This window comes from Garra rufa, chromosome 15 (genome assembly GCF_049309525.1).
Source record: "Garra rufa chromosome 15, GarRuf1.0, whole genome shotgun sequence".
NCBI lineage: Eukaryota > Metazoa > Chordata > Actinopteri > Cypriniformes > Cyprinidae > Garra > Garra rufa.
This window is the reverse complement of record NC_133375.1, coordinates 45682220-45703145: the sequence shown is the minus strand read 5'-3', so window position 1 is coordinate 45703145 and position 20926 is coordinate 45682220. Positions and strand designations below refer to the sequence as shown.

The following is a 20926-nucleotide window of genomic DNA, read 5'->3' as shown; positions in this document are numbered from 1 at the left end:
CCTTCAATGAAGTCAGGTCTCTCTAAACCACCACTACACAAAACTAAGGGGGATCTGGTACTTACCTACAGGCTAGCATTGGTAGACTCTGCCTTCAAAAGGAGTCAGGTCTCTAAACCACCACCACAACACTTCTAAATGGTCTCTTGGTTTTTCTTTAAAGAGAAGGGGGAAAAAATCATAGTTACCATCTAAAACGTTGTCACTCACACAAAAACAAAGTGCAACTTTGTGTGCAACCTCAACCACTGAACCAGAGAATCTGTTTGTGTGTAAAAATTGTAGGGGGCACAAGTTACTCTTTAGTTCAAGATGGACTCTCCTCATCTGGTCAGCTCCTGGAGAATGTTCCTATGGCCTCATCAGTACCTGACAGAAACAAAATTACAAGAACTCACATTTAAAGAAACAGTATTATGATGCTTCTATGAAAATATATACAGCTATGAGTTTGTTTTCAGAAGTCTGTAGCTATACTCTGCTCTGTTACAGTTTAATTATAAACCGTTTAAAAACCATCATGTCCAGAAGGAGGTTGAAACCACTTGATGGCATAAGCAACATTTCATATTTGGGCAATCACTTTGCAGTACAGAACTGTCCTGTGGAGAAGGTAAACTAAATTAAACTCATTTTTCTAAATTAAAACCCTAACCCAACAACAGTTATCAACGCAACAAAGATTGAAAGGGTTAGTTGAAAGGCAGTTGGTTCCAAGGTTGCTTTGCAGCCCACAGGCTTTCATTGTACAACGACAAGAGATAGTCTTCAAAATACAGTGCGAGTCCACAGAAGAACTTATTTGTAAAAGTTTGGAATTACAAGAGAGTGAATAATTCTTATTTTTGGATGAACGATCCATAGCCATTTTTTTAAACCTTATTCATAGTACTTCCGGGAGCATATTGCTAAATAGCCCTGCTGAAAAAACAGCATATGCTGGTTAGGTATGTTTTGGTACTGGGTCAAGGACCAGCATAAACCAGCATCCCAGCACCAAAACATACCTAACCCGCAAATACTGTTTTTGTTTTTTTTTCACCAGGGAGACCTACAGCTACTTACGGATATCTGTAGACCTAACAAGCTTGGGCCGACCTTAACATCTAATAACTGAGCTTAAGGACCAATGAATTACACAAACAGACAACTGACCATCATCTGTTTGCCCCTCTGCAGGTCTCCTTACAAAGTAGTACTCCCAATACTGTAGTATCAGAGGTAGCTTTGAGTCAATATGCACACTGAAGACCAGGAGTCAAATATGAGTTTCAATCAGGGAGTTCAGTAAAGACAAAGTTCTCCACATTTACAAAGGCCAAAGACAGTTAGAAGATCCAGCTTTGAGTAAACTTCAAAAATACTTTTAGACATAAGCAAGGGGGAAAATGAAATTAAATTACCCACACAAGCCCCATTCTGAAAACTTTAGAGCCCATGCTTTACAAAAAGTAGCAGACACACCAACACACAGTAACTTTATTATAAGCAAACACTGCAGTTTCACTGATATTTCAGTGTCATCTGCAGCTTTAAATCTGCAAGCTCTTTAAAATTTGGTCATCGTTGCCTAACCCTAGGATTGCTTATTTGAGAGTCTGTGGTCTCTAACCATGCCCGAAGAGCCTCCAGGACAGAGAAATCTGCAAAAATTTAACTTACTACAAACTCAATGTGTAACGAAACCTGAAGTGATATGCTACCTTGTTTGTGATTTGGAATTAATTTTACTATGTGTTATTTTGCACACTTTGTTTGTATATGGTTTGATTTTGTTGAACAAATTAAGTTATGGATGGGGACTTCAATTATGACACCGAATGTACTGAGCGTAGCAGATATATGACATGTATAGTATTGGACGTTAAGCGAACACGCCAACAAGGAACGGGTACACGGCTGATTCACAGATTGCCCAATTTATTAGTTTAGCTCCTGGTTCAAGAGAGAACAAGGTAATCATGATTTGTTATACATGTATTGTAACGCTCTGACACGGATAACTGGTTAAGTTAGTGAAATGAAAGAGATGGAAACGGCAAAGTTGGTGACCCACACATTTAACTGCAAAGGAGAGTCCCTTGAGCAAGGCACCGAAACCCAAACTGCTCCCCGGGTGCCGCAGCAATAGCAATACGGCTGCCCACTGCTGCGGGGGTGTGTGTGGTGTTCACTACTGTGTGTGCACGCACGCATTTGGATGGGTTAAATGCAGAGCATAAACTCTGAGTATGTGAGTATGGGTTACAACACTTGGCCTCACGTCACATCCATCCTCCTTACGGTGGTTCATGATGCTATATTGTGCGATGGCTCTATGGAATGCGAACAACAAATGAATTGTGAACATCATTGGAAGGGTTGATCGTTTTTAACCAGGACACTACACAATAGATTAAACCAAATGTGCATATTGGTTTTTACTTGCATGTAACATAATGAACAATTGTTACATGCATTGAGGTCCAGCTGGTTGTCTGGCTGAAGTTGCTTTAGTACAGAGCCAACCTGAGGTTAAACAAGGCTAGATAGACTTGAATTTTGAGGAGAGACACCAAAAGTCCATCCATCTTACGAAGTCACCAACAGGCTGTCATGGACACCGGATAAACACATCGGTCTCAGTTGACGCATTTTGAAACTACAGCCAAAAACTTATATAGTCTAGGCCCAAGGTATACGGATACCATTTGGGAGCAGAAGGGTGTTGCATGAGTCGACCTGTTGAGACGGGGACAGATATAGAGAAGCAGGAAATTAAAACTGATAAGCTACCAAAACTTACAGCGTCATCTCAGTAGGTGGTTAAAATCCACAAAACTTGCCAAGCACACTTACCAACCGCTAGAAAGTCGAAAGAACTGACAGCATTAAACACATTTGGGCCTGAGTAGGACAACATGGCATGATATTTAACCTACCCAGTTGAATGAGGAGTACAGGAGAAAGATCAGTAGAGAGCTAATGGAGTTGCAGTGCAGTCCAAGAACAGTTGCGTTTCCGTTGTCTGGCAGAGATGAAAGCAGGAGTGAGTGATGATAGCTTTGTTGCTGGCTGTCCTACATAGTCACAGTCCAAAGGAGTGTGAAAGGCTGTGTGTCCCGCAGAGATCAAGGGAGGCGACCCAGAACAAAACAAAAACAAATAGCTTCAAGCAGCAAAGTAGACTCAGTAACCAGCTGATTAATCTCTTAGGTAGCGCCTGATAATTACAGACAGCTGTGTTGGAGCAGGGCCGGAACTAAAGTCTTCAGGTAGGTACATCTCCAGGAACAGAGTTGGGCACCTCATCTTAAACTGTCTGTACTGTAAATGAAGGTTAGAAGACAAGACCCCAAATTAAACAAATGGAAACCTAAGCCTAATAAACTGCAAAAGTCAACAAAATCATAAATGCAATCAATTAAAGAACAGAATATAAGTGTTTCTTTTAAAAACCTTCACTTACTCCTGCTACTGTCATCTTAGCCCCATCATCACACTGTATTCGAGTACATAGATGACAGACATCAGAGACCGCATTTGGCCACTGAGGCATTCAGACTCTTTAATAAAGATTACACCAGATAGTGGTGGCAACAGAGACAAGGCAAGTTCGTATCGGTAGATGTCAGTATAGAGCACGGTTTAGCTCCAAACCTGATCAAACTCACCTACCCGTGCCTTCCTATTATCCTGAAGACATGGACTAGCATGCTCAGGGGTGTTTGATTAGGGTTGGAGCTAAACTCTGCAGGAAATTGGATCTTGTGGCCAGAGTTGAAGATCCCTGGTATCTAAAAATCATGGTCACATCAGTAATAAGATGCAAAAGTCATGCTGATGCTCACTGGAAGAGAAAAAGAAAGGCACCACAAGACACGTGAACGCAAAGGGCCATTGATGTACAACACGTGTAAGCCACAAAACTGTAATAACAGCAAAACACTTCAACAGTAACAACCAATCAGTGCCACGTTGAAAGCAAAGGATCTGAAAGAGCAAAAACCACAGCAAACGTGAAAACCAAAACTCAGACACGGTCAAGCAATAAACTTTAAAAGACTTACCAATCATTGTGTAGTCACAGCTCACATTACAATAAAGAAACATTTGTACATAAACACAGAGCTGAGAAAGTAGAGGAAACAATTCTTAAATTAAACACACAACAGATGAAGAGGATGAGGAATGAAAAAACAAACAAACGTATAACAAGGCAAACACAATACAGGCCAAGATCCTCATCTGATGTCATTTCTCTCAGCTGTCATATTTAATCAGCTGCACATGATTTCATCGACCTTCAACAGGACTGTTAACAAATAAAAAAGACACCTTCTGATTAGCTCAGAACATTTACTGAATATAGGTTGTCATTTATTTATTTTTTTAAATCAAGCATGACAACCTCCTTCAGCATCCATCCACTGTGACTGCAATCTCACACTGACAAACCAGGCCCAGCTAATGAGCATTAATAGCAATGGGCAAAACCATTGACAGCCACACAAGCTAACAGAAATTAAATCAGAAATTAAATCCATCTAATGACCAAACCTCAGTTATAAACTAAACATGTGCTAATCAACAAATTGTTATTTTTTCAGTTTCAATTTATACATATTCCATCATTGGTAAAGCATTCAAATTTTAAAATAACAAACAATCCCCTTCAACTTCTACACTTGGTTTCTGCCACTTCCCATAATGCACCACAGCACAGATACAAAAGGGTTGTGGCTAGGAGGGATACAGCTCTGACCAAAAACTAACAATGAAATAATTTTTTCTACCTAGTAGATTGTGTTTTATTAAAATATAGAATTAGTGTTGTACAGTGTGACAAAAATAACATTGGATTGATGTGCACATGCCCAGAGCTGTATCACTTCTAGCATAAAGCATATAAAAGTTCAGTCCAGCAGCACCTCTGGTTTTTCACTTGCGTTGCAGTAAATTGGCATATTTTGATTATATTGTGCTGTTTTCTCTTAACTAGAGATGGGTAGATGAAGCCTTGTGAAGCTTTTGAGACATTTCCCCTGATTGTACCAAAAAGACTCAAAGTTTCAAACACAGACCCTATCAGTGACATCTAGTGGTCATCTGCAGTTATAGCAGCCACTTTCATATTTTACATCTCCTTATAATGAATGAAGATTCGAATCAGTCTTCTGGCTTTAGGTGTTTCAGTCAGCTGGTTTGAGATGCGCCTCGCCTAAAAATAAAGGTGAGAGCAGGGGCTGCAGTGAGGAGAGGAGTGAAATAAGCGCAGTTAAAGGAGGAGTTCACTCTCAGAACAAAAATTGACAGATAATGTACTAACCTCCTTGTCATCCGAGATGTTCATGTCTTTCTTTCTTCAGTCGTAAGGAAATTATGTTTTCTGAGGAAAACAGTTCAGGAATGTCTCCATATAATGGACTTCTATGGTGCCCTGAGTTTGAACTTCCAAAATGCAGCTTCAAAGAGCTCTAAACGATCCCAGCCGAGGAAGAAGAGTCTAATCTAGCAAAATGATTGGTTATTTACTAAAAACATTTACAATTTATATACTTTTTAATCTCTACACAGAGTACACACAGAGCTAGACAAGACGAGCATTTGAGGTTAAAATGTATATAAATATATATTTTTTTAGAAAATAACCAATCGTTTTGCTACAGTAGATAAGACCCTTCTTTCCTCGACTGTCAGTGTTTAGAGCCATTTGAAGCTGCATTTTGGAAGTTCAAACTCACCATAGACGTCCACTATATTGACAGAAATCCTGAAATGTTTTCCTCAAAAAACATTACTTCCTTACGACTAAAGAAAGACAGACAGACAGACAGACATGAACATCTTGGATGACAAGGGGGTGGGTACTTTATCTGTCAATTCTTGTTCTGAAAGTGATCTGCTCCTTTAAGACGGACAGTTCTGAGCGCTGGAAGCGGAACACATAGGCCTACGAGATTAAAGGCGGATATCGCGTTATTCACACTCACCTGCTGTTTGCTGATAAACATATCATCATTTCAGCTCTGTTGCTTTTATATGAAAATAAATGCGATGCACAAGATACTCAAAGTGCTTGCTATTTAATTCCATACGAAAGGCGTATTTATCATCCATTTTTTTACTTTAATACAAACATCTATTTTGAATTTTTATATAAATATGACAGCAATCCCATAGTGTTTGGGAATATTCATGCATAATTTAAACACACAACCACATGATATTAGATTAAAAATAAAACATTTTAGAAGAGAATGCAACGTCACAGTTGTATGAACCAATGAGCATTAAGCTGTGTCGTCAGGCAGTCGTTTCCCATCATGCTTTTGGTCAGCGCAGTCGGTGGAGAGCTACTGCGCCCAACAGCTCAATCCGACACAGACGCCTCACCTCGAGTTTTTTGGCTCACGTAAGCATGATGTCTGAGCAAGTCGGACGTAACTCCTATTGTGACGCCTGAAGCCGCAAACGTCATCGGTCACATGATCACAGAGATCTGATTCAAGCCTCAACATAGACTTTTGAACCAGTCCGCTTCAATAGAGTAAAACAGGCTTCGGAGCCTCAGTGTCAAACGTCCCATCGCTACTCTTAACATTTTTCCAGACACACGACCCTACCCTTCATTTGAAGTAAAATGGAGAGAAAGAGAAAGCTCATAATAAAGAATAGCTCTTCTCTAATAACCCTGCATCCCAATGTTCATACTTATACTACGCCCTTAACGTATGTACTCTTTTGGTGAAGAAAAAGTACACACTTTTGAGTGTGTAGTAGAAGAGTAGGCCAGCTTTGGGACATACTAACACATCCACAACTGCATCTTTACCCTGTCACAGTAAACTGGCCTGTAGATCAACTGGTCAGAATGAACATCCTCCACATTTACTTTAGTTTAACATCCTACCGTATTGGAGAGAAAAGTAGCACATTGATCTGCCATTGGCGGGTCTTTAATGCCGATACTCATATTTTCTGCATAATGACGCATTTAAAAGTTAACAACCAAACGGGTGTTTATAAAAGTTCACATTGCTGTTGCAGATTAAATATAACACAGATAACATTAAATAAATATGTTTTACCAGGTTAAATGTTGATTATTAGAAACTTAAACCCTTTTCTCTAAACATCTCTACCTAACCACTGGTCGCGCACATCTGCCATGCTTTTAACACGTTTTATTCTTGTTTGTAGTTCTGGACCTAGTCCTTTGCCAAAGTGCAATGGATTGTGGGCAATATTAGCCATTAGAGTGTGCACGGATCCACACTTTAAAAATTCGACCTGAAATAGTAGACCATCAATATACTCTTTTCAGCATACTATGCTTTGGGACACACTTATTGTAATCTCACATACTAATATAGGACGGATAGTATGAACATTGAGATGCCAAACACCCTTTTTTATTTAATACTTTTTTAACAATACAATACTTTACCTTTGGCAATTTTACAGCCATGGGTCTGTCCTATAATGCCTGATGAGTTTGGAGAACACCTAACAAGTATTCACAAAACATTTTGTCTTAGCACTAAGAGTTCTCCTAAATAGCAGTAAAAGTTTTTAGCTGAGAGTTTTCTCTTAAAACCTATTCACAAAGCAGCTGAGACTAACTTTTACTCAGGAATAGAGAGAAATCTTAATCTAAGAGTAAGGGGCGGGGTTGACCTCGTTGCTACGGATGATGTCAGCAGGCTCATTAACTATGCACACTGTGATTGGCTGATAGGGGAGGGGTCTCTGTCAGAGATTTACTCATAGAAATATTGTAGAGGGATATTATGTTGTCATATTCAAATAAAGGTTTAAAAATAAAAATGTTGCCACTAATGTCCATTAGTGTCAATAATTAAACAAGTATATGCTCAGCTAATTGTCAGCCTCTTGCATGTGTGCTTCTCATAAACAATTAGCTGATATGCATAAACAACATTTTAATTGACCGACTAGAATAACCACAGCTGATGGTAAGACATGCAAACATAAAAGAAAACCAAACTGGACTCAAGAACAGCTTCTTACCCAACCTGTTAATGAAAACAAGGATATAATCAAAGGAACATTTGGAGTATGGATAACCTCCAAAACTAAAAAAGATGCGTAGGAAAACATATGTGTGCCAGTAAATGCAACAAGTTCCTAAAATGTTTAAGTTCCAAGGCAGATAGCTGGCAACAGCCATTTTAGTCCTGCTAAAATAAAAAACTAAAAAAAAAAATGGAAACCATTACAATTTTTTTTTTTTTTTAAACTGGTTAAAATAGAAATCATATTGGTTTTAATGGTAACTGTAATGGTGCCTAGTGGTGGCTTGTTAAAACCACTAAATCCTAATGGAAACCAAAACAGTACAGGAAACCATTTATTAATGCTTTAATGGCTAAAAGTGGTTTGTAATATTTGTAATGGTATTTGTAGTGAAAACAATTAGAATTTCTGTGATGATTGTTTTTTTTTTCTTCAGCCGAGAGGATAGGCCTAGTTTGTGATTTGGTCTTAGTGACTGAGTAGTCCTCTTCACTACTCCTAATGTGTTACAGATCTAGGAGCTAGTTTTAATGATAAAATACTTTGTGAAATACTCTTAGAGCAAAAATTTAGGAGTCCTAAATTTTGGATTGACACGCCCACTATTTTTAAGATTTTCTTTTTGAGATTTTGAGATTTTCTTCTGGTTCTTTTTTCTATTGAGATGTTTTGTGAATTCGGGCCCTGTTATATTCTTGGAGGCAGCAGTATATGGAGGCAGACGGATGTAATTTAAGTCTGTTTGTTTTACAGATGCTGTACACGACAGCACACAACAACACACTGCTCTTCCCATCTCTCAGCGGTAAGCTTTTTATTACCTAAGAAATAGCTAATGACATGTTACTTACTACTTCACTAAAAAGATTAGCCTTTTTTTTTCAGATTCCCTCCAGACCCTTTAGATTCCCAGCTCTCTGTTGAACTCTCTCCTCTTCAGTTTTCTGTAGGGTTCAGGTTAAAGAACTGGGGCAGTCATGGCACAACCTTTGTTTGTGCTCAGTGATCCGTTTTTGTTTTGACGGTTCTTTCAAATCAGCGTTCAGCTGGAAAAAAATACAATCACGGTCCATTATAAAGTCTTTCTGACCCCAGGACTATTTTCTGCAAATATCCATCTGTGCTCCTTGAAGACTCCTTGGGCACTCAAACTATCTTCCTCATACTTCATATTACTACTTTAGTAAGTACTTCTTCAAGCTTTGGTCTGGATTCAGAATACCCGAGACCAGATGATGCCAGCCCTGAAACAACATACAGCACTACATGATTCTGCTACAAGTTTGATTGCAACACATAATCATTACTGTTAATAGTGTTCATCCTCTGTTTGATTACACCATTACGGATTTTAACATCTATGCCATAGGTACATCGACTTGACATACAGTAGTCACCACGAGTAAGCTACTAAATATACTGTAGAAACCTACATTTTCTGTACAGCTGCTTTGCAACGTTTTGTATCGTGAAAAGTGCTATACAAATAAACTTGAACTGAATGTTGTATTAAGATCTTGTCTGAGGACGACTTTGATTAACTTTTTGATCCACTTCAAATGTTGACTACTGTTTATGAAGATGTATTACAATTCAGTTTGAGTCATCTTTAAAGCTTGAATCGTAACAACGCCGCACACTTTCGTGTCAGTTTCAACCCTGCTTACAAACAAAGAGTTTCTAGACTATTCCTGAAGATCTTGATTAGCTGCTTTTGGTTGAAGTTGGAGGTAAAAGCAAGCCTTAGTTTTTAATCAGCAATCCGTGGATTATGGAGAGAGATTTAAGCAACGTTATACCAATAGTCCTCACAGTGGCAGTATTGCATTGTATTTTTAATCCAAGGAAACCCACAAATTGTATTTCTAACCTGCTTCAAAACACAATCCTGAAGACATCCTTTAGCAGATGACCCTGTGTGTGATTAGGTCTGGAACTCATCTCTGCAGGTCTACAATACAGTAGTGGAGACATATTGCTGTGGTGCCTGGGGACCGGTTGCTCAAGGGTCTCACCTCAGTCTGGTATTGAACCTGGAAAAAAGCGCCGTTTACTCTCTCCCCCCTCAACACCAATCCCTGCCAGACCTGAGACCTGAACCCGCAACCTTCCCGTTACAAGTCTGACTCTCTAACCATTAGGCTACGACTATAGGTTTAAGTGTAAAGCAATCAATACAAAAGGGGAAAATTATTGTACCCATTTTGTCGTTGTTAGATAAAAAGTGTAAATGGGGTTATTACAGATTTTTTTCTCCACATTTTTCAGTGTTTTAAATTTTTTTCATTTCAGTTTTGGTCCTTTATACATTTAAAACTAGTAATCAAGGGTTGTAATATTATTAATCGGCATTACTTGGACGAGTGTGCAGGATGTGTGTTTCTATTTCTCTTTTTGTTACAATAAAAAAAGTAAGGGTGAGCAAATGACTCAAATTTCACTTCTGAGTATAAGCTATCCCTTTAAGAACTTTAACCAGAGTGCCCACGCTTTCCCTCGAAGCCCACATTCACAAGAGGACTCTGACGCACGCGTGTGGTGGCGCTAACACAGACCAATAGCTCTCATACAGCGAGCGTCTTTCTCCGCATGTAAACGGGGCACGACGTATGTGTTCAGCACCGTAACGGCCGGATCAGGGTCAGCGCCGCCACACGCTTCCGTCGTGGTACACAAGTGACGCAGTAGAGATGAAAATGTGGAATAGTCTTTACTTCTGTTTTTTGCGCAAAAAAGTAAAGTATTCTCATAGCTTCGTAAAACTGCAGTTGGACACCGTTGGACTACTTTGTCGAACATCTTGGTTCTTTTCTGGGTCTTGAACGTGGTAGGACCCTTTGCTGTCTACAGGAGAGTCATCAAAAACATCCTCAATTGCCTAATACAACAAACAATGTTTGGAACAACATGAGGGTGAGTAATTATTGACAGAATTGTCATTTTTGGGTAAACTAACCCTTGAAAAGCGATTGATTTACAAACCTCAGAAAAAGACCAACTTGATCAAGAATTTCTTTTCTGACCAACAGCAGAGCTGGAAAAACAGAGTCTGCAAACAGTTTGAGCATTTGCTACCAATCCTTCTTTATTTATAATAAAGGAAAAGCAAGTAGGCCGATTAGCGAGAAAGACAATGAGTGTTTGCAAGTGCAGTTGGCATGACAGGAGCAGGCGACGGCATCCGATGTCTTTGGTCCGAACCGGAGCAGGAGGAACGAGACGGTGAAAGCGCATGACTGAAGGCACTTGATTACAGCGGTCTCAGATCGTTTTGGAAAAAAAGAATGAAACGAGTCTCTCTCTATACACGAGGAAGAACAGAAGTCGCTCGATTCAGAGAAATAATAAATCGCACTACATACATGGCCGGAGGCTACAAAACATTATACATATAGTTTACATATATACAGGATTGAGCTGATCGCCGTGACAAAGCTTTCGGAAACAAAAGAGAGACGCACAGACGGATTCGAAGTCGGCAGAGAAAGAGCTTTCCCGATCGAACGCGCAGACGGTTTTTGATCCGATATCCCGGCATGCGGACGCTTTCCGCCGGAGTATTTCAGGAAGGCCGAAGGGAGCAGACGGTGAGAGCGGAAGAACAGCGCGGCGTGAAATGAGGCGGTGAGAGCGGACGCGCGTGAGGTATATCGTGAGCGTGAAGACTCCAGCTTTAGCACCCGAACGGGGCCCGCTGGAACAAACCGCCTGCCGTCTTAGTGTTGATCATCGAGAACCGCTTTCCTCGACTCTAAACCGTTTGAAAGAGGAAGCCCACGAGCAAACACTCACCACAGGAACTACTGAGACTAACACTGAACTCTAATGTGACAGACGGGTGTAAAAGAATAAGACAGAAGAGTGAAGAGCAGCTCAACGGATGTAAACTTGACTTTCTCTTCATCAGACAGCGGTGTGTGTGTGTGTGTGTGTGTGTGTGAGATCACGGGCCGTGGGTCCGCGGCTGCCTCTGAGGAAGCCCGTTGTGGGCGGGTCGATCGGAGCGGTAGCCTGAGGAGTGCGAGGAGCCTCTGGTGCTGTTGGTCGGCTGGGAGTTGAGGTCGCTCTGGTGGCTGCGCTCTCCCTGATAACGGTAGCCGCCTCGGCCGGGGTTCCGCTCGGGATGCGTGTTTCCGTTATACCGCTGGTTGCCCTGGTAACCGTGAATGATGCGCCTGTTGCCCTGGAAAATCTGCAAGAGACAAACGGCAGTTCAGCTCACCATCGTCAGGATCAAGCAGCGCTAGTCCGGTTTGTGTTGTGCCATATATTGCCCTACAAATAATTGCAATATTACTGTCATTTTAAAGGTACCATAGAATGGAAAACTGTATTCACCTTTGCATAGTCAGGGTATCTGCAGATATGAACAAGTGAAATGTATGATTTAAGACCTTTTTAATACCACCTTACATAAATTTAAGACCTAAACCTGTAATGGAAATACACATTACATTACATGCATATATGTGACCCTGGACCACAAAACCAGTCTTAAGTCGCTGGGGTATATTTGTAGCAATAGCCAAAAATACATTGTATGGTTCAAAATTTTTGATTTTTCTTTTATGCCAAAAAATAATTAAGAAATTAAGTAAAGTTCATGTTCCATGAAGATTTTTTGTAAAATTCCTACTGTAAACATATCAAAATGTAATTTTTGATTAGTAATATGCATTGTTAAGAACCTAATTTGGACAACTTTAAAGGTGATTTTCTCAGTCTTTTTGATTTTTTTGCATCCTCAGATTTCTGATTTCAAATAGTTGTATCTCGGCCAAATATTGTCCTATCCTAACAAACCATACATCAATAGAAAGCTTATTTATTCAGCTTTCATATGATGTATAAATCTCAGTTTTGTCAAATTTAACCTTATGACTGGTTTTGTGGTCCAGGGTCACATATGTAATATTTAATGTGTTTAATGTAAAAAGTAAACAATTTCATGGCTGTCATATTATATTTATTACTACGATATACAGTGAACTTTTCATATCAGCAGACACTATTCCACACAAATGTCCCCATAAAAGTACCACTTAGAGATATCTGGTGAAGTAAACAATTTATTCTGAAGCAATATTTTCATCAGTGCTCCATTAGCTTTTACATCTTAAATCTGCATATTTGATTTACCTTTATAAAGGCCTTTTTTTACTTTTGAAATGAATGCATCACCTTTGAAATTATTGCAATTTATCAAATTCTATATGACTGTTAGCAGTCAGATTACATCATTTACACTGCAAAATTAAAAGTGCAATAAAAGATGTTATGAGATTAATGTACTGGGCCCCGAAGACAGGCGTAACGTTAGCGTTTGGATTTGCAGTAGCTGCCGATGCTGCATACATCTGAATGGGGACAGTTGTTGCCTGACTTTCGGCATAGCGCTTGTGCTTCTCGCCGTTCATGTGTGCGTCAAGGGCTTGGCAGCCCATTGTTCCCAGTTTCATTTTTTTTTGCAAAGTCTGCAACGCGCTTTGTATTTTGTCGTTTTCTGTAACCAGCCGCGATATTTCTCATCCTCGAGCCAATTATCATTGAACCTGCACTTGCCCATCTTGGCTCGCGTCTGCCACCCTGAAATACTTCTTCGTCTGTTTCCACTGGGCCTACAGTGGAAACACAAACTCCAGCTGGTCCAAAATGCAGCAGCTAGAGTTCTTACTAGAACCAGAAAGTATGAGCATATTAGCCCGGTTCTGTCAGCACTGCACTGGCTCCCTATTAAACATCGTATAGACTTTAAAATCTTGCTAATTACTTAAAGCCCTCAATGGTTTAGCTCCTAAGTACTTGAGCGAGCTCTTATCATATTATAGTCCTTCACGTCCGCTGCGTTCTCAAAACTCCGGCAATTTGATAATACCTAGAATATCAAAATCAACTGCGGGCGGCAGATCATTTTCTTATCTAGCGCCTAAACTCTGGAACAATCTACCTAACACTGTTCGGGAGGCAGACACACTCTGTCAGTTTAAATCTAGATTAAAGACACATCTCTTTAACCTGGCCTACACTTAATACATTTCACAATCCAAATCCGTTAAAGGATTGTTAGGCTGCATTATTTAGGTCAACCGGAACCAGGGACACTTCCTATAACACCTGATGTACTCGTTGCATCAGAAGAAGAATGCCATCTACGCTAATATTAGTATCTTTCCTTCTTATTCCGAGGTCACCGTAGCCACCGATCATGTATCCAGATCAGACGTTCACTGCAGTCCCCCGGATCCAGTCTGTACCCATCAGCACCCAGAGATATCCTTTACAGCCCTGAATGTCAGCAGAGACCACATCAAAGACAGATCATCAGTGAAGACCTCATCACCTAGATGGCCATCGACGCAAGACTGCCAAAACCAGATGAGTCCTCTCCAATCTGATTTTGTGGCAACTTGGAACTCTTGCATCTACATTAATATTAGTCTGTTTGTTTCTTATTCCCAGGTCACCATAGCCACCAGATCCAGTCCGTATCCAGATCAGATGGTCACTGCAGTCCCCCGGATCCAGTCCGTACCAAGAGGTGGATCAACACCTACAGCCGAATGTCAGCGGATACCGTGTCAACTAGATGAGCCCCAGAGACAGATCATCAGAAAGAACTCCTACCCTAAACGGCCACCGGCACAAGGCCACGGGAACCAGATGAGTCCTCCCCAATTTGACTTTGCTGCAATATGGAACTTTTGCACTTTTGACATTTTATTTTATTATTTTAATACTGTAAGGTTGCTTTGACACAACTTGTATTGTAAAAAGCGCTGTATAAATAATCTTGACTTGACTTGACTACAGGGAAAATACTGCCCCCTAAATGTGTTATGCCTGTGCCATTTTACTGTCTTGTTAGACAGGGACGAGCATGGGAAAATCTCTCTCCAAACATATTCTTTCATTCGGCACAAATTGAATTTAATACCGTCCTGATGAAATTTAATGCCACCCATCGAAAATTAGCGAAATTTAATACATTTTAAGACCTTAAAATTTAAGACGTTTTAATACTTAAGGATCCGCAGAGACCCTGTGTTACTAAGGATATCAATAACGTTTTATTAAAACACTGGCATATTGTAGAGAGTGATCCCAGTCTCAAGAAACGTTTCCATAAACCACCTTGTTTAGTGTATAAAAAACACCTAACCTTCGAAATATTTTAGTCAGAGCGGATTTGAAACCGGCTCCTCACTTCTTGAATAAAATACCTCATGGGAAACATAGATGTGGTAACTGTCTACAGTGTAATTTCACATCAACTTTCACACATCCTCACACGGCAAAAATGTTTGTAATGCTGAAAAAATGTAAATTGCTTTTACAGCGTGAGGTTTTTTAGATTTTTACTTTAGACACGTCGCCCCCTAGAGCAGCGGTTCTCAATTCCAGTCCTCGCGCCCCACCGCTCTGAATATTTTGCATGTCTCTCTTAGTTAACACGCCTGATTGACACGGTCCCTGCACAGTGTTCATTGCTCCCTGCTCCTTGAGCGGGGGAAATCTGTTTACGACACTTCGAAACATTCATTCACATATTTGCGCTACGTTACCGCATGCAGCGTCTTCACACACAGATGAAACTTAGAGAAGTGTGACAAATGCATCTGTAAATAAATACATTTAAAATTTACGTCTCGAACGCTTTAATGACCTTCAAATGGAACACATACGCTCGCTCCGAACTAATGAATAATGGGGGAATATCCTGTGATGTCCACTTCGAAGGGCAGTAACGTTGGAATAGAACAAACGTCTGAAGCGATGCGTGAAACACACAAAATATGCAGAGCGGTGGGTCTCGAGGACTGGAATTGAGAACCGCTGCCCTAGAGGACTTAATGAAGATTTTGGTATTCGTCATAAACTTATTGTGTCTATATATATGGGTGTGTGTTTCTCTTAAGGTGTATAATATATCAAAGGTTTGGGTGTGACTCATTTAATTTCATTTAATGAATTAATTTGATGTATACTTGCAGGTACAAAATCAAGAAAAGCATTTTTTGAAGTGTATATTAATAACAATATTGTTGTATTTTGCATAGTTTTACATATTTGTGTGTGTAGATTTATTACAGCTGTTGATGTATTGGTCAGTAACATGGTGTTTGGTCCTGTGATTTGGATCACCTGGAGCTATAAAGAGTGGCACATTAGTATTCAATTTGTCTGATGAACAGCCTGCGAAACGTCACATACGCTATGCGAAAGTTGTTTTAAAAATAAGCATTTTTGATATTTTTGGAGCTTTGGTGTTGCCGACTTTACACTTTACTTTGTACTTGTTGCTTTTTAGTCGAGCACCCATTTGAGACTGATGTGCGTGCTATTAATTTTAAAAAGTATATAAATTGTTAATTGTTTTGAAAATAATCGATCGCTTCACTAGACAAGACTCTTCTTCCTCGGCTGGGATCGGTTAGAGTCCTTTGAAGCTGCATTTTGGAAGTTCAAACTCTGGGCACCATAGAAGTCCACTATATGGAGAACAATCTCTTTACGACTGAAGAAAGACAGACATGAACATCTTAGATGACAAGGGGGTGAGTAAATTTCCCCATCTACAGATTTTTCCCTGAGCTTCTTTTCTCTGTAAATGAAGGGTGCAAACTATTGCTGAAACACACAATCCCTACTTAGCAGTCAGAGGCACAGACCCCTAAACAAGACCATATCTGCAGATGAAGCTTCTTGTCAATTTAAACTAGCAGCTCATAACTGCACCACGTTACGTACGAGAAGCTGCAAAAGACACAGGCGCACGTGGAATGCAAAAGACATGATGACATTCATTTTTATGTAAATATAATGGGCAATATATTGTGTCACCAAAAATGATTGAGGACATGTACATATACTGTGCGATAAGCGGATATGTTGATTATCGCGACAGGCCTAATGAGCGTGCGATCGGTCACCTGTTTGTGGGGCACGCTGGGACGGCCGGGGTAAGCGGAGGCCTGATGCTGGAGCTCAGAGGGAGGCGGGGCTTTGGTAGGGGCGGAGCCTGTGACAGAGGAAGAGGTGGAGCTACAACGGGAACGGCTGGAGTAACTGGTCTGAGGATGATAGACTACAGAAAGACAGACAGTCAGTCATCTGAACACTTCATGTGCATTTATATGAAAATGACCACAGTCACGCTCAGGGTTGCCAGGTCTTAGAAAAACTTCCAGCCCAAAGACCCCCAAAAGGACTGAAAGCTAACCCAATATTCTCCTGTCCAATCACAGCTGACAGCTGCAGAATTCACATATAGGGCCTTAAAATACAATAGTCAACATTTGAAGTGGACCAAAACCTTTCAAAGTTGTCCTAAAACTAAAACAAAACCCATTCTTGCCTTAGGACAACTACGATGAACCTTTTTGATCCACTTCAAATGTTGACTACTGTAAATGCTTTGATTTCATATAAAATCTTTTTGGATTTTTTTTAGCATTTCTATAGGCAGAATGACATTTTATTTCATTATTTAATCAGTATTTTATTCCTCTTTAGCAGTGTTGGGTAAGTTACTCTAATAACTAGTAATGAATCACTTTTCTTAATTACATCTTCAACAGTCTAATAAGATTACTGTACAAATTACTTTTTGGAGAGAGTATTTAATGACTTATTACCAATTACTTTCTAAATCCTGTATCAACCTTGACAAGTTAATGATGCAAAGATTTGTTCTTTTAATTAATAAGTTCTTTAATAATAAGTTCTTTTAATTCTTTCAAATAAATAGATAACTACATAAATGAGTCTGGTTACACTTTAGATTAGGCTCCAATAAAGTAGTTAAGTTTAAGATTTGAGTAGGATTAAGGATTTAGAATAAGGTCTTGAAACACATTAATGCCTTATTCTGCAAGTAATAATCAACAGCCGATATCCCAGTAATATCCATGCTAATAACCAACTAGTTAATAGTGAGAATTGAACACTGGAGAGTTAATAAGAATACTGGTAACACTTTAAAGCATTTAAAGTGTGAAGGGTACATAAAAAGCACACACTTTCAGGTTAGACTTTACATTTTGATGTTAAATTCACTATTGTATTGTACATAAATGTTCTACAGTCTATACACAGTATTAAAGTACAATTACATAAAAAGTAACTAATTAAATTACAGAACAAAATAAGAGTAATCCCTTACTTTACTTTAAGGGAAAAGTAATTAAATTACAGTAACTAATTACTGAGTAACTAGTTACACCCAACACTGCTCTTCAGTTACTTTCATTTTGTTACTCTTAATTCTTCTTTTACCCTCTTTGATTTTAATTTTCAGCACTTTGCTTGATGAAGCTATAAATATGAATAAGACTTTCGCTATGTGATAAGCTGACATCCATAAAAACAAGTCAAAATGTACATTGTGAATTTCACCGTACACAATGTTTTAAAGCAGCTTTACAGAAAATCATAACGTTAATGTTATAAAGGTATACATGAAGAACATTTAGCGCATTACAGATTTAGCAGATTAAAATGCTATTTCAAAATTTTTGAATTTTTCCTTGTCTACAAGTAACCTTTCTGGCACATGTGGTACATTACAGTGGTGTGAAAAAGTGTTTGCCCCCTAAACTCAATAACTGGTTGGGCCACCCTTTGCAGCATCAACTGCAATCAAGCGTTTGCCATAACTTGCAATGAGTCTGTTACAGCACTGAGCAGGAATTTTGGCCACTCATCTTGGCAGATTTGTTGTAATTCAGCCACATTGGAGGGTTTTCCAGCAGGAACCGCCTTTTTAAGGTCATGCCACAGCATCTCAACAGGATTCAGGTCAGGACTTTGACTAGGACACTCCAAAGTCTTCATTTTGTTTTTCTTCAACCATTCAGAGGTGGATTTGCTGGTGTGTTTTGGATCATTGTCCTGCTGAATATATCGATATTACGACCTATGCTATCAATGTCAAATGCTGAAACATTAATTCATGCGTTCATGACCTCAAGGATAGATTATTGTAATGCTTTATTGGGTGGTTGTTCTGCACGCTTAATAAACAAACTCCAGCTGGTCCAAAATGCAGCAGCTAGAGTTCTTACTAGAACCAGAAAGTATGACCATATTAGCCCGGTTCTGTCAACACTGCATTGGCTCCCTATTAAACATCGTATAGATTTTAAAATCTTGCTAATTACTTATAAAGCCCTCAATGGTTTAGCTCCTCAGTACTTGAGCGAGCTCCTATCGTATTATAGTCCCTCACGTCCGCTGCGTTCTCAAAATTCTGGCAATTTGATAATACCTAGAATATCAAAATCAACTGCGGGCGGCAGATCATTTTCTTATCTAGCGCCTAAACTCTGGAACAATCTACCTAACACTGTTCGGGAGGCAGACACACTCTGTCAGTTTAAATCTAGATTAAAGACACATCTCTTTAACCTGGCTTACACATAAAACATTAACACATTCCTATAATTCAAATCCGTTAAAGGATTGTTAGGCTGCATTAATTAGGTCAACCGGAACCGAAAACACCTTCCATAACACCTGATGCACTCGTTGCATCGTAAAAAGAATGGCATCTACGCTAATATTAGTCTGTTTCATTCTTATTCCGAGGTCACCGTAGCCACCAGACCCAGCCTGTATCCGGATCAGATGGTCACTGCAGTCCCCCGGATCCAGTCCGCACCGGCTTAGATCATGGATCACCACCTAGAGATGACTTCAATAGCTGTGGATGTCAACCAGATGAGCTCCAAGGCGGATCATCACTAAAGACCTCACCAACCTAGACGGCCATCGGCACTACACCACAGGATCCTGATGAGTTCTCTACAATCGGACATTGGTACAAACTGCTGGTTTGGTCTGGCCAGAGGAGAACTGGTCCCCCGACTGAGCCTGGTTTCTCCCAAGGTTTTTTTCTCCATTTCTGTCACCTGTGGAGTTTTGGTTCCTTGCCGCTGTCGTCTCTGGCTTGCTTAGTTGGGGACATTTTCCAGCGATATCGTATACTATTTGAACTGAACTGACGATGATATCACTGAATTCATTGATGAACTGCCTTTAACTGACAATTGATTATCTACAATAATGCGTTACTTACACACTATTGTTCTGTTTAAATACTGTGCAGTTGCTTTGACACAATCTGTTTTGTTAAAAGCGCTATATAAATAAAGGTGACTTGACTTGACTTGCTGCAGAACCCAAGTCCGCTTCAGCTTGAGGTCATGAACAGATGGCTGGACATTGTCCTTCAGGATTTTTTGGTAGACAGCAGAATTCATGATTCCATTCATCACAGCAAGTCTTCCAGGTCCAGAAACCCAGACCATCACCACCAGATTTAACTGTTGGTATGATGTCTTTTTTCTGAAATGCTGTATTACTTTTAGGCCAGATGTAATGGGACACACACCTTCCAAAAAGTTCAACTTTTTTCTCGTCAGTCCACAAAGTATTTTCCCAAAAGTCTTTGGGATCATCAAGATGTTTTCTGGCAAAACTGGGTCACTTTTTTTTTTTAAACACAGGGCCATGTGGGTTTGGATTTTGTTTTCCCCTTCATAACAAAAACCCCTTCATTTAAAAACTGCATGTTATGTTTACTTGTGTTATCTTTGATTAATATTTAAATTTGTTTGATCTGAAACATTAAAGTGTGACAAACATGCAAAAAAAAAAAAAATCAGGAAGGGGGCTTAACACTTTCACACCACTGTATATGGTTATCCCAACAAACGCAGCACTGCATTTTCTCCTGTGGCTGGACGGAAAACCACAACCCTGGCAACCCTAGTCCCACTCACTGACCCACCTGATCCAAACGACATGATGCTGCACTTCAGAGGCTCCAGATCATGGGAGAATTTCACAGCTTTACCAAGATCCTCGTCATACTTGCGCTCACTGACAAAGTGCTGGAGAGAGAGAG

At 39.7% G+C, this 20926-nt stretch overlaps 1 protein-coding gene across 3 annotated transcripts in view; it reads right to left on the bottom strand.

Moving 5' to 3' along the window:
* Positions 1 to 11078: 11078 nt before the first annotated feature.
* The window catches only part of spats2 (spermatogenesis associated serine rich 2), a 29232-nt gene continuing 19384 nt past the window's right edge, over positions 11079 to 20926 (bottom strand). For all 3 annotated transcript variants that reach the window (XM_073819655.1, XM_073819657.1, XM_073819656.1), the window contains exons 11-13: positions 20810 to 20912; positions 16950 to 17104; positions 11079 to 12211 (exon numbers count right to left, since the gene is read on the bottom strand). In XM_073819655.1, the coding sequence (XP_073675756.1) occupies positions 11963 to 12211; positions 16950 to 17104; positions 20810 to 20912 (507 nt within the window). In that variant the 3' untranslated portion in view covers positions 11079 to 11962. The remainder of the gene's footprint in view (positions 12212 to 16949; positions 17105 to 20809; positions 20913 to 20926) is intronic.